This window comes from Sitophilus oryzae, unplaced genomic scaffold (genome assembly GCF_002938485.1).
Source record: "Sitophilus oryzae breed Bouriz unplaced genomic scaffold, Soryzae_2.0 scaffold_864_pilon_pilon, whole genome shotgun sequence".
Lineage (NCBI taxonomy): Eukaryota > Metazoa > Arthropoda > Insecta > Coleoptera > Curculionidae > Sitophilus > Sitophilus oryzae.
In genome coordinates this window covers 553,781-568,351 of record NW_022147488.1, presented here as the reverse complement: position 1 = coordinate 568,351, position 14,571 = coordinate 553,781, and the positions used below count along the sequence as shown (strand labels likewise).

General features: G+C 32.3%; 1 protein-coding gene across 6 annotated transcripts in view; it reads right to left on the bottom strand.

The window, feature by feature from the left end:
- Positions 1-2,883: 2,883 nt before the first annotated feature.
- LOC115890389 (zinc finger homeobox protein 4-like) overlaps positions 2,884-14,571 on the bottom strand; it is a 40,460-nt gene continuing 28,772 nt past the window's right edge. For all 6 annotated transcript variants that reach the window (XM_030910612.1, XM_030910614.1, XM_030910611.1 and 3 more), the window contains 8 exons: positions 12,758-12,944; positions 11,545-11,867; positions 11,286-11,487; positions 6,819-6,979; positions 6,698-6,761; positions 6,525-6,643; positions 3,070-3,238; positions 2,884-3,018 (listed from right to left, as the gene is read on the bottom strand). In XM_030910612.1, coding sequence (XP_030766472.1) covers positions 3,165-3,238; positions 6,525-6,643; positions 6,698-6,761; positions 6,819-6,979; positions 11,286-11,487; positions 11,545-11,867; positions 12,758-12,944 — 1,130 coding nt within the window. In that variant the 3' untranslated portion in view covers positions 2,884-3,018; positions 3,070-3,164. The remainder of the gene's footprint in view (positions 3,019-3,069; positions 3,239-6,524; positions 6,644-6,697; positions 6,762-6,818; positions 6,980-11,285; positions 11,488-11,544; positions 11,868-12,757; positions 12,945-14,571) is intronic.

Genomic DNA, 14,571 nt, shown 5'->3' with positions numbered 1-14,571 from the left:
TAACAGGCTCTTTTTTGATTGATATTATTTTTTCCAACATTTCTCCATTGTTTATATCAGGATTCAACTCTTCTTTCCTGTAAATATATTGTTTAATGATTAATTAAGAATTACTTATTTATTTATTTCTTGCTCACTGCAGGTATACAAAAACTCTAATTAAAATTTTGATATATATTAGATAATACAGTGACTTAGGTAATGACCTTCAAGCTGAGGCAACCTGGTATACAGGCGGCTCAAAAACGTCAGAAGGCGTAGTAGCTGGGATAGTAGGGCCGAAACAAGGGAGATCCTTCCACGTAAGTCTATCTAAGGATGTCACAATTTTCCAGGCAGAAATAATGGCAATCCACTATTGTGTAGAAGAAATAATAAGGCAACAAAGAACAAATCGTTCTGTGGCCATCTTCACAGGCAGCCAAGCGACGCTAAAGGCACTCGGCTCCGCGGAGGTCAATTGTAGACTAGTGTGGGACTGTGTGCGTGCCCTGAATACTTCTGGCGAACGTAGCACTGTTACGTTGACCTGGGTGCCAGGGCATGAGGGTAACGAAAAGGCCGATCAAAGGGCCAAGCAAGGCTCATCAATGCCATTCATAGGCCCAGAACCCTTCTGCGGCGTTGCAAAGGCGGTCACGAGAATGGCTACGGAACGATGGGTGGCCAACAAATCTCTAGAACGGTGGAGAAACTCACCAGGGCAGAGACAGGCGAAAAGGTTCATTGTAGAACATTCGCCAAAATTCACGGTAGACTTGATAAGCAAGGACAGAAAGACAGTCAAGCTGTAGTAGGTCTACTAACAGGGCATTGTAAGCTAAATAGGCATCTAAAGCTGATGGGACTGACAGACGAAGCTATGTGTAGGTTCTGCCAATCTGAAGAAGAAACGTCAGAACACATTTTATGTCGGTGTGACAGCCTGGCAAATGTGCGGTTCCCGTAATAGGCAATGATAGGCCATTGCCAGGGAGCTACATGGAGGGTTCAGTCTCCAAGTTGCTGAACTTTGTGAAAAGGATAGGACTGGAGAATGTAATCTAAGGATCAGAAGAGAACCACAATAGATCTGAGAAGGTCGCAGTGGATCGGGCCGAAAGCCACCTCTAAGAATCTAATCTAATCTAGGTACTGACCTTTTAACTTCGACTGCTTCCTGTTGTTCACTTTTTAGGTTTTTTACAATCTCATCTCTGCACACCACAATATTACGTTTATGCCTCTTCGAGTTATAATGCGATGTAGCACTGCCTGGTGTCATTAAATTAGCTTTGCATATATAACAATAATTGGGTAGTGTCAAATCCTCTAATTTTTCTTTTAGTATCGCTTCTAGATCTACATAAAATGTAATAACAAAAATTGGAGGTAATTTAGACATGTTATAGCGTACCTACCTTGTTGTTCACTTTTTAGGTTATTTAACTCTAAAATATCTATACCAGGCTCTTTTTGATTGGTATTATTTTTTTCCAGCTTTTCTCCATCGTCTATACCAGGTTGAATCCCCGTTTCGCTGTAAATTTATTGTTTAATTAATTATAAATTACTTTACTAGGTATATGTTTTTCAATTACTCTAAAATCTCTATAACAGGCTCTTTTTGATTGGTATTATTTTTTTCCAACATTTCTCCATTGTTTATATCAGGAGTAAACTCTTCTTTCCTGTAAATATATTGTTTAATGATTAATTATGAATTACTTATTTATTTATTTCACTCACTGTAAGTCATCATACAACAGGCTCTTTTTATTACAGGTATACAGTACGTCTGTCCGTTCTGTAGCTACGGGGTATCCGTGAGAGGGGAAACGATATTCTCTCCATGTATTTCGTAAAAAATTAGACGACGCGTCCCATCAATAAAAATTCGACAAATTTACAAGTAGCCAATAAAATGAGTGGGCGGATCGATTTGCGGTGACGTACTCGTCAAGTCGACGTATAAAATATATTGCTGTTTATTTAAATGTTTTTTGTCCGCATTCCTTTCATAGACACAGATCCAGCAGACGTACTGTACAAAAACAGTCGAAAGCACACATAAATAAGAGTTGTAAGCAAAAAAAATTGCGGCTGAACCACAATTTCTTGAAAAATAAATTAAAAGTGCATTTTTTAGGTTATGGTGAAGTTGTATAAAGGTACGCGCACACAGAACTATTAATAAAATGTTGAAATGCTTGTTAATAAGTCATAAATAAAAGATAATAGAGTTGGTGATATATATTATAATATTTGCCTGGTCGATTTATTCTTTCGATTCAAACTTGCCGCCAGTGCCGTCTGTCATTGCATTTGTTGTTAAGCATGTAAGCTGCCTAAACATTGTTGCCAAAATTATTTCTCGTTTGTATGATACATAATACGATTAACACCCCAAAGATGTTGAAACTAACGCAGTCCAAACTCTTCCGTGCAACTTTGTAGTTATAGTCAGAAATATTAGCTATGGGTAGGAGCCGTTCCTCCGACGACCGCCTTTTCTTGATTTTACAATAATTTATAATCTATTCTTAACGCGATTTCTTCCTACGACGAGCAGCACGAGTTTTTTTAATGTACCTCCCAAGAAAAAATGAATGGAACGCCGACAAAATTTGGAGGAGTTTTCGCATAGAAAGTAACCTGTTGTAGCAATGATTAGTTGTTATTTTTTCATTAAATTGTGAATGATCCACATTTGGTTTGGAATACTTGTTTCGATGTAAGCTTTCGAGTGATATAAAAAAAGTACAAAATTCGGAGGGAGTTATATCTGACAAGCATCCAAAAATTCTAATTAAAACTTAGGTACTGACCTTTTAACTTCGACTGCTTCCCGTTGTTGACTTTTTAGGTCATTTACAATCTTATCTCTGTACAGCGCTATTTTACTTTTATGCTTCTTTGAATTATAATGAGATGTGGCATTGCCTGGCGACATTAAATTAGCTTTGCATATATAACAGCAATCCGGTAGTGTCAAATTCTCTATTTTTTCATTTACTATCGTTTTTAGATCTACATAAACTGGAATACTAAAAATTAGTAGGCTATTTAGATATATTATAGTGTACCTACCTTGTTCACTTTCTAGGTTATTTAAAAGCTCATCTCTGTACACTGCAATATTACGTTTATGCCTCTTCGAGTTATAATGAATTGGCGATGTTAAATTATTTTTGCATATATAACAATAATCGGGTAGTGTCAAATCCTCTATTTTTTTCCTTTACTATCGCTTCTAGATCTACATAAAATGTAATAATAAAAATTAGTAGATTATTTATTAGACATATTAACGTGCGTCCAGACCGGCCGCGCAAAACATTTTGCAACGTTGCAGTTGCACTCAGTGTGGACGTGGAAACTAGTGATGGGCAAAAATGTTATTTTTTAGATAACAGTTGAAACTGTTATAGTTATTTATAAAAAACAGCTTAAAATAACAGGTTTCTTTATTTTATTGCTAAACATCTGAAAGAGTATGAGGCGGTCACCGCCAGGCGTATTAACGCAGTTGCAAGTTGCAACAATGCTGTGCTCGGTGGTAGTATTTCCAGGGTGTCAAAACATTTCTAAATATCGATTGTTATCTAAAATACCTCTCTAAAACCGGAGGTTGTTTACAAATAAGCGCTGTTTACAAATTGCGATAAAAAAAGCCAAAATGCCGCCACTCGTCTATACCTATATATTTCGATCTACCTACGCCCTGCGCCTTGATCCGCCTGAATTGCGTAGCAGTGTACAGGGTGCATATCACTGGACGGGCGAGAGGCTCTTAGTTATGATTTTACCATTTGCGGTCAAAAAATAGCAATATAAGAATATGTGTAGTATATTCTTTATAAGTAAACCAACTACACACTAGAATTTGAATTAATTTTACACTAAAATTTGCAAAGGAGAATTTCTACTTAGGTATTTATTCTGAAGATTTTTCAGAATAAATAAATACCTAAATATTGAAACTTAATAAGTAAGTACTGAAACATACAGCGCCATAATATCTCGACCTCCGCCCGTTATGCTCCTAACAGGTCCAACCTGTTTCGAACCTCCATCGACAATCGACCGATGCAGCAGCGTTCCTTTCCCACTCCTGTTATATCTCGACCGCCAGGCGTTATGCCCGCAACTGTTTCAAAAAAGCTGCTTCTTTTATATCCTATTATTTTAAGCTGTTGCAAGCCCAACACGACCATCGACCGATGCAGCTACGTTCGCCGCGCCGTAGCGTATTCCCCACTCCGTTGTCCGTTGTATATCGCCGCCTGTATCGATGGTTGTCGAAATAACATCTTTTCCATCCATACTAGTTGTTTTTTGGAATTGCTTCGAGCAGCATCGACTTTCGTGGCGGCGCCGACTTCGTTTCACGAATGGTCGATCTCTACGTGTCGTTATTTTATATCTGTTATTTTTTAGAAGTAGTAACGGTTGCGTTATGTTATTTCTAAATAATTGTTATAAAATAACAGATAGTTAAATAACAACCCATCACTAGTGGAAACGCGCGCCAACGATATACCCATTGCGCGTTCGTTCTTGTTCCATCGATGGTCGGTAGATCAAAGGAAAACCGAGGTTCGTGCGCGTTTTAGCGCAGTCGCTTTGGACGGTGTTTAACAATGAAACTGAACGGGACAGTGACGAGCAGATGTTTCTTGAAGAACGAGGTTGTTCAAGAAAAGAGTGTATTTTTGTATTTGGAAGTATCTCGCGCAATGATCCACAGCGCATTGACGAATGCACAGTGTTACTTCGCGCGGAGCGGCGCGGCCGGTATGGACGCACCTTTATACAGGGTCGCTGAAATGTATGGGAAAGGTTGATTATTAGGTAAAATATACGAGGTATAGTAAAAAGTTAAATACAAAAGTTATACGGTTTTTAAATATCTATTGGCGAGTAATAAATTTAAGTATACAGGGTCGGTCATAAAGTCGTAGCACATCAGAATTTCATTTTTTTAAATGGAACCCCCTGTATATTATTGCATATTTCAATTCTTCCTTCAATTCTAAGGAAAAATCGTAATACCTCAAACCAACCGTTTCCGAGTTATTTACTTTTAAATATATCACTTAAACAATTTGATATAATTAATTTCGATGTGTTCGGTTTCATTTAATGATGCCATTCTGCGGAAACTGTGATACCTAATAATATTTGACATTAGTTTTCAAGTTAGCATTTATAGATGTACTAGCATGTACCCGCGACTTCGTTCACGTCGAATTAATCATTTGAAATTTGTAATGGTGATATGATAAAGCAAAGCAAGAATTTCCATTAACATACAAACTGGAGCAGAATCGTGGTTAATCAATTACCTAATTTTTTGGAACACCCTGTATGATTTTTTACAAAAATTTCAAAATATGTAAAAAAACAAAATAAATTATACGTCTCCAAGCGTTTTCCCGAAAGACTAACCGTTTTTTAAATAACAAATATTGTAATATTTGAGGGGCGTTTTCACCCTGTTGGAACTTGAGATTCGAGAAACCCCTCCTTATCGAACCTCTACACCCCACAGTCAATCCGTTTGCCAAAATCAGCTTTAAACATCAAGCAGTTTAAGCAGAATCGTGATTACTCAATGGTTCTATTTTATGAAACACCTTGTATAAATTTTTAAAAAATTTTAAAATATGTAAAACAACAAAATAAAATATACGTGTTTAAGAGTTTTTCCGAAAAACTCACCGGATTTTAAATAAAATATATTCTAATATTTGAGGGGTGGTTTCACCCCTTAGAATTCGATTTTGGAAAAAATCCCTCTTATCGAACCTCTACACGCTAAAGTCAATCCGTTTTCCAAAATTAGCTTTTTACGTCAAGCGCTTTAAGCATGATCGTGATTAATCAATGACCAGATTTTTCGAAACACCCTGTATACGTTTTAAAAATCTTAAAATATGTAAAAAAAAAGAAAATAAAATATACGTGTTTAAGCGTTTTTTCGGAAACTTGACCGTTTTTTAAATAAAAATATTGTAATATTCCACCCCTTTTACCCCTTATGGGGATGAATTTTAAAAAATCCTTTCTTATCTCACGTAAACATCATAAAAGGAACCCCTGTGCAAAATTTCAGCTTTCTAGGGTCAAGGGTTTGGTCTGGGCGTTGATGAGTCAGTATCAGTCAGGACAGTCAGATTTATATATATAGATAAAATGAGATTATATCAAGTCTGGAAATTACATTTTCGTTTAACATTTCATAATCAAAAATTCATAATTCGGAAATGGTTGAATTTGGGTACATTATGTGTATTACGAATATTACTTAAAATTGAAGGAAGAATTGAAATATGCAATAATATACAGGGGGTTGCATTTAAAAAAAGTAAATTTTAATGTGCAACAACTTTATGACCGACCCTGTATACTTAAATTTACTACTAGTTACTAGACATTTAAAAACTCTATAACTTTTGTATTTAACTTCTTGCGGTACCTTATATATTTTACCTAATAATCGACCGTTCTCATACATATCAGCGACCCTGTAGTCTCCCTACCTTGTTGTTCACTTTTTAGGTTATTTAACTCTAAAATATCTATAACAGGCTCTTTTTGATTGGTATCATTTATTTTTAACATTTCTTCGTTGTTTATAATAGGTTTAATCTCCTGTGTCCTGTAAATATATTGTTTAATTACTGAATTACTTATTTATTTATTTTTCACTCACTCTAAATCATCTATAACAGGCTCTTTTTCGTTGGCATTATAACAAGCAGTAGTTTCATTTTCACCTAGACATTGAAATTATTATATTATTTGTGTTTATAAAAATAACATGAAGTTATTACCTTCAGTTATGTTACAATCATTGCTATTCATATTAATAATAGGTTTATGACCAAAATTAGTTTTTTCTATAGAAGCATATAATTGGTGAACATTGCTTTGAAGATGAGAATTATATAATTTTTTGGAATTTAATCGGATATCGCATATAAGGCAACAATAACTGCAAATTTAGAATTATTTTAGTCTTCTTATTAATGAACGATATTAGGCTTGGTGCATTTCAGTTGATTTCAACAAATTCCGACCGCAGCGCTTCAGCGGAAACAATCTGAAATTATCAATATACAATGTGTCCACGGATTGACTCCCAAAGAGGGATTTTTTTTTATTCGTGTGTTTATGAAAAAAAGTTATTCTTCATAAAAACTCCTGCTTGAGCTTAAACGACCAACAGGCATATTATTTTTACAAATGTATACATATACGGAGTGTTAAAAAGTTTAAAAAATATGAAAAACGCTAAGAACAAAGTACTTGTATATGTAAAAATACGATGAAAAATTATTAATAAAAGTTCTAGGCATTGAAATACTACACCACGTTACCAAATTTTATCTCATTACCTAAATGTACAGGGATTGGTAAAAGATTCCTCTCCATATAAAATACCATTTACTCTAAATTAACTTAATTTTTTTTGAATAACTTTTAAATCCTTTTTTACCTTTACGCAATTTCATTACTTCTCTTTTTAAATTAATATTGTTGAAAACAAATAATACATAATAAAGGCAGGTTGTCAATTTAAAAAAAAATATTCGAAAGTTTCTCCACCAACCTCTTCGCATCGTTGAACTTCTTTTTTTTAATATATGCCCTATATGCCTTTCGTATTTCCTGCAACGGGATATTTTGAATCACTTGTCTAATTCTGGTTTTTAAATTATCAAGATCAGGTTCCAAATGAGTTGCATACACTTTCTGGGTAAGGTAGCCCCTTAGATTAACAATAAGGTATAATAGCCCATAGACAAACAAATAAAAAGAGACTGACAAATCTCATGGTAAAGAGTGGGACCGCGTTCCCGTAGCGCAACTCAGAATAACAATTTTGAAACCAATTAGCAGGACCATGGCAGGACATACGTCTTTATTGCTGTCTTTCTTTATTATGTGTGCTTTATATGAAAAAGAAAGAGACAGGTATAAAACGTATCGTAAGACATTATTGCACATTCTGGCTGGGGGGAAATTTTAATTAGCCATTATTAGTAGTATTCTTTCATTCTGAAACTGAAAATGTTCACTTAAACTGATTTATTCCCTATACCACGTAAAGGGAACGTGAATATATTGAAAATGTGAAAATCTGAAACTGAAAATGTTCACTTAAACTGATTTATTCCCTATACCACGTAAAGGGAACGTGGTGTAGGGAATAAATCAGTTTAAGTGAAAATTTTCAGTTTCAGAATGAAAGAATACTACTATTATAAGGGAAATTATAAAAAAAGCAAAAATTGTACTGTTTTATAAACATATTTATTTATACATAAAACTCTATATAATATAATAACAAAAAATAACAGTGTTTATTCCACCCACCTACCAACTTTAAATGTAGAAGAACTGACTGTTGCAGGAAACGATCGGCCAATTTTTTTAAAGGGCATTAAAAATCTCATTTTCGAAAAAACTGCCTAATTGCAATAACAAAGTGAATATCCAAGCAAAGAAGACTTTACGAGAATCATGATCCTGAACCATTTTCAAGTCCAGTTTTAATCCTAAAACAAAAGTAAAATAGGTATATTAATAAAGTTTCTGGTTACTATAAACCAGCTATAAACTCTCTACCCAAAAATGAAAAAAAATTAATTGTATTAATTTGTTATGTTAAGAGAGGTTCGAAATATTTTTGACACTACTACTTCTACTTTTTTTCTTAATAAGATGATAAATATAACTACTTACTTTTTATTTTACCGGGTATCTTTAACATATCTATCAGAGAAAGGGGTACCAATACATATAAAAAAAATAGATGATACTGGCTCCTGCAGCAAAAAAAAAATAGTAAAACCTAAAATTATAAGTAACAAAATACAAATACCTATCTGGAACAAAAGAATTTGTTCCCTATCCATAATCATAAGTCAATAAAATGGAGAGTTTAGAAAAAAAGGTAATCACCAAAAAAAAATTAACAAATATGACGAATTGTCATGATGTTGTCATCTTGGTTGTCATGATAACGAAAACGAAAAGCGATTGTTCTAATTTCTATTTAGAAATTACGTTTTATATGGCTGCTTCTTTCTCTCTTGTTATATTAGAATGAGATAGTGGGCCCAATAGACGCAATGCGCAGATCAACATAAATAGAACAAAATTTTGCGTTCTGAGTTGCGCTACGGGAACGTTGTCCCTCTCTTTGCCATTTAATTTGCCAGTCTCTTTTTATTTGTTTGTCTATGGGGTAGCCCCATAAAACGAATGAAATGTTAATTTAAAAATGGAAGTAATGAAATTGCGTAAAGGTAAACAAGGATTTAAAAGTTATTCAAAAAAATTAAGTTAATTTAGAGTAAATGGTATTTTATATGGAGAGGAATCTTTTACCAATCCCTGTACATTTAGGTAGTGAGATAAATCAGCAGTTTTTCAATCCCTAGAACTTTTATTAATAACTTTTCATCGTATTTTTACATATACAAGTACTTGTTAATAGCATTCAATAACTCAACTTTCCCGGATATTCAACTCTCCCGAAACAACATTTTATAGTTTCACAGTTTCTTACACCGATTTGATCAAAAGCAAAAATGGATTCAAGCAGTTCGACGAAACAAGTGAGTAAGCAAAGTGCTTGTTACATAAGCAAAAAATTAAATAGAGATATACTATGAGAGGATAAAATATAATTTGCAATATTAATGGTATACTTTTTTTAATCAACAGGTCAACTAAGCATTTTAGTTGAACATCTTCTAAAATTATAACTATGTACCTTTAAAAAATTTCGTTTTAACCGAAATAGCCCCAATTATGCCCCACTAGCAAAACCGGTGATTAAAACTATGCTACCGTAGTTGAACTCATCTAAAAAGTTTTTTTAACTGAAATAATCAATTATAATACAAGCTAGACCTTCTGAAGATATCAAAATATTTACTTTTTTATTTTTATTTATAGAATTTTGACAAATTACACTTCCTAACACTATTAGAATAATTAAATAATACTTTTTTCGTATTCTCGCTATTTAAACGCTGTATTTGTAAGTATAGTCTGTAAAATGAATAACTTTGAATTTGACAGTTCTCGCGGGCTTTTCTAGTGTAAATTTTATTAGGTTAGCAACTTGCGGTCATGCTGATGCAATGCCGTCTCTAATAGAACAGCCTCCGAGCGAGATTTATTACGTCACGCTAGTTAGATACTACGGATTAATTATGTTGTAGAATACATGGAAAACATAATTGTTCCTCGTATATGTAATTTTTGGATTATATTCGACACTATATTTTTTCATATGACACAACACTGATGAAGGCTATAAACGTTAACTATAACGTTTTTTAAACCAACAAAAATAATGAAAACCAAATAAAAACTTAATCAGCGTTTTTCCCGAACCTAAATTCCAAGGAAATCAAAAATTTTAGAATAATTTTACAAATAAATGACAGCGATCTTTATTCCATAGACATCGCTGACGCCTTTTTCTATGATATTGTATTATTTGCAAATATAATTTTTCGAACATTGATGCTTGCAAAATATACATATAAATTTTGTGAATGGAAATAATAATATATCACTATTAGTAGATATTGAATGTTTTTGTTAAATTAGATCGATTTTCAAACCCCAAAATTTAAAAATATATTTTACATTTTACCCATTATCTTATGTACCTATTCATTATTTGTATATTGTAAAACATTTATTAACTGTATATTATGTATATTTCATGTAAACTATATCATTCTTAAAATACAAACCAAAAATACGAGGAATAATTATGTTTTCCATGTATTCTACAACATATTTATTAATCCGCGGTATCTAACTAGCGTGACGTCATAAATCTCGCCCGAGGCTATTCTATTAGAGACGGCGTTGGTCTGATATTTAGAAATGTCAAAGGCTGATGACATTTTTACTTTTGTCAGTTATGACATTTCGCGTTGATTTTTGCAAGAAGAGGAAGAACTGTCACTTGTTTTATTATTTTCCTTTTCTATTTCACGAAAGTAAAAAGAGTTACCTATCTGATTCGTTCAGGCACTCATTTTAAAGAATATCAGTAACTTTTTGGACAGAGAGATTTTATATTTGCCATGTTGGTAAAAAATAACGGTCAAAATTCAAAGTTATTCATTTTATAGACTATACTAGTTGTTTACGATATTCTCCGATGGTGGCAGGACCGGCGGAGAATGCACCAAGCCTATACTTAAATACTAATTAAAAATCTGATATAAATTAGATATTACTGTGACATATTATTATGTACTGACCTTTTAACGTCCACTGCTTTCTGTTTTTCACTTTTTAAGTTATTTATAATCTCATCTCTGTGTACCACAATTTTACGTTTATGCTTTTTCGAGTTATAATGAGATGTAGCATCGAATGGCGACATTAAATTAACTTTGCATATATAACAATAATACGGTGGTGTCAAATCCTCTATTATTTCCTTTACGGTTGCTTCTAGATCTACATAAAAAAATAGCAATAAAAATTAGTAAGCTATTTAGTTATATTATACTGTACCTTGCTCAGATTCTGACATTACTTTTTCTTGTTTATCTTGAATATATTTAGATTTATCTATGTTGTTCGATGAATTTATACGATGTTTTAATGCTAATTCTGCTCCGTTGACTTCTACATTACCTACAGGTCCAATAGCAATTGAATCTGATGATGCTTTATTGGTACTTATATTACAATCATTGCTATTGACATTAACTATAGTTTCATGACTATTTTTATTTTGTAATACAGAAGAATATGATTTGTGACCACTGTTTTGAACGTGATTATCATATAACTGTTTGGAATTCAATTCAATTCCGCATACAAAGCAACAATAACTAAAAATTTAATATTAATTTAGTTTTATTATTAATAAATGATATTTTCCTCTATACAAAATTACTAATTAAAACTTTGATATAAATCACAAAAAACATCCCCCTTTAGAACATTTTCTGTAATTTCTGGAAATGACTGAAAGTAAAAGCTATATTGTGCGAACAAACACTTGAGGCGCTGTTAGTCATTAAAAAGTTGACAAATATTCATTTCTTTTTAAGCATGTCAATATTTTTATTTCGTTGTATTTTGTGAACATTCGGTGTGTGATTTTGGCAATTTTCTCATTAATTACTGGTGTATTTATATTTATTTTACCAAGTACTTTTTATTTTTATTATTATTCATATTTAATTACAATGGCTTTTTCCGACCGAGAACGCAAACCTGCGATGAAGAAGTGTAGCGTTCCTAATTGCGAAAACAAAAATGGCAGTTTTTTTTTCCAAATGCCCGGAAAGATTCCAATTGTTTTGTACGTTTTTTTTTCAGTTTATAGGTATGTAAAATACATAATTTAAAATAACAACAATAATTGTTTTATTTTTATAAACGTTCGATCGAGTATTGATATAAACCTTTTTTTATTGTAACAAAATAGGTATATTAAAATTAAATTATATGTTATATATAAATTACAATTTTTTATTGTAATTTTTAATATATAATGTAATTCTAATATTCTACCTATTTCGGTACAATTAAAAAAATGTTTCTGTAATATCTAATATTCAAAAAAAAATATAGGGATCGATATTTCATGAATTTAGTGCGCTATCAAACTCAAGGGGGCGGTTCTTTTATTTTCATTTTATGACATATAATTCAAAAATCTAAAGGGGGATGTTTTGTGATATAAATTAGATAATACAGTAAACTAGGTACTGACCTTTTATCTTCGACTGCTTCCTGTTGTAAACTATTTAGGTTATTTTCAAGCTCAATATTATGTTTATGCCTCTTGGAGTTATAATGAGTTTTAGTATGTTGTGGCGATATGAACTTAACTTTGCATATATCACAATAATCCGGTGGTGTCAAATCCTCTCTTTTTTCCTTTTTTGTCGCTTTTAAATCTGCATAAAATGTAATAATAAAAATTAGTAGGCTATTTAGACATATTTGGCTGCATTCAGCAGACATCATCGATTAGTAATCGATTACTGTACATGCGCTGAACGCACCTGAAAATTTCCGATGACTATCACCTATTGGTAATCGGACGCCATTTTTGCAATCGTTCCCAAAGAGAGATTTGTGATTAGCGATTACCCGATTTGTTTATATAAAAAGTGTTATATAATATACAGGGTGGTCCGAACTGTTTTCCGGAATCTTCGGCAGCATATTCTGGAGATAAAACTAAGTAAAAAAGTTCGGATAAATGTATGTCTTAAAATGCTTAGTTTCGGAGATACAGGGTGTAGAAGTTTCATTTTTATTTCGATTTTTTACAAATAATTTCGTAACGTCTATATTTACATGAAAATCAGCGTCTGGTATTATTTTGACATGAGAAATTTGATTTCGATATTAATATGACTCCTATTTGCAGGGGGCGCCAACTACATGCGTTTAAACTGTTTTGAATAGTAATAACTTTTCGTCCGTACCTGTATAAAACTACTGGGTAAAAAAATATACATTTCCGTCATTTTTTACATAAAAGATGTCTCTTGGTAAAAATCGCTACGAACAACAGTTCTCAAGATATTTAGAATGGAAATAGTCAACATGTCATTACTAACAAAAAATAAACATATATTGAGTAGATAGTTATTTGACTGAAATGATAAATTTGGAAATTTTTTATTTTTTTTAAATTAATGATAAATTTTTCTTCGAAAAAATGATGATAAAACAGTTTCTGTTGAATTTTTGGTACAAAAACATTTCAAATTTATGATTTCAATCTAATAATTATATAGAGCCATGTTTAATTTATATGTCAATGACGACAGGTATTGATAATTTCGATTACAAATATCTCGAGAACCATTACTCTTGGCGATTTTTACCAAGAGACCTTTTTTACGTAAAAAACGTCGTAAATATATATGTATTTTTTTACTCAGTTGTTTTATACAGGTACGGACGAAAAGTTATTATCCTTCAAACAAGTTATAAAATATGTAGGTGGCGCCCTCTACAAGTAGGAGTCATATTGACCTCAAAATCAAATTTCTCATGTCAAAAAACTAAATATAATCATCATGTCAATAAAAATCATGTCAATAAACCAAATATTAACTTTACTTCGGGCATTATTTGAAAAAAATCGATATAAAAATGGAACTTCTACACCCTGTATCTCCGAAACTAAGCATTTTAGGACATACTTATACGAACTTTTTTATTTATTTTTCTCTGCAGAATATGCTGCCAAAATTTTTCCGGAATACAGTTCGGACCACCCTGTATATGTAATACACAAACGGTATAAATGAAAACGATACAAATAAAGTAAAATAAAAAAATAAAAAAAGTGTTTCAGTGTAAAAGTAAAAGTGTTTTGGTGTATTGTGGTGATTTAGTGTTTTTTATTTTGCTGTGTAACACCAAAGGTTCCAACCCTCAACTGTAATCTTCGATGGCTTCACGGTCAACGGAACTGAATCTTTATCGTAAGTTTAGTACTAAGATTAGGTTATTAGGAGCAGATATTTGGTTTCTTAAATCATGCAAAGCCAATTCAGTTTATCC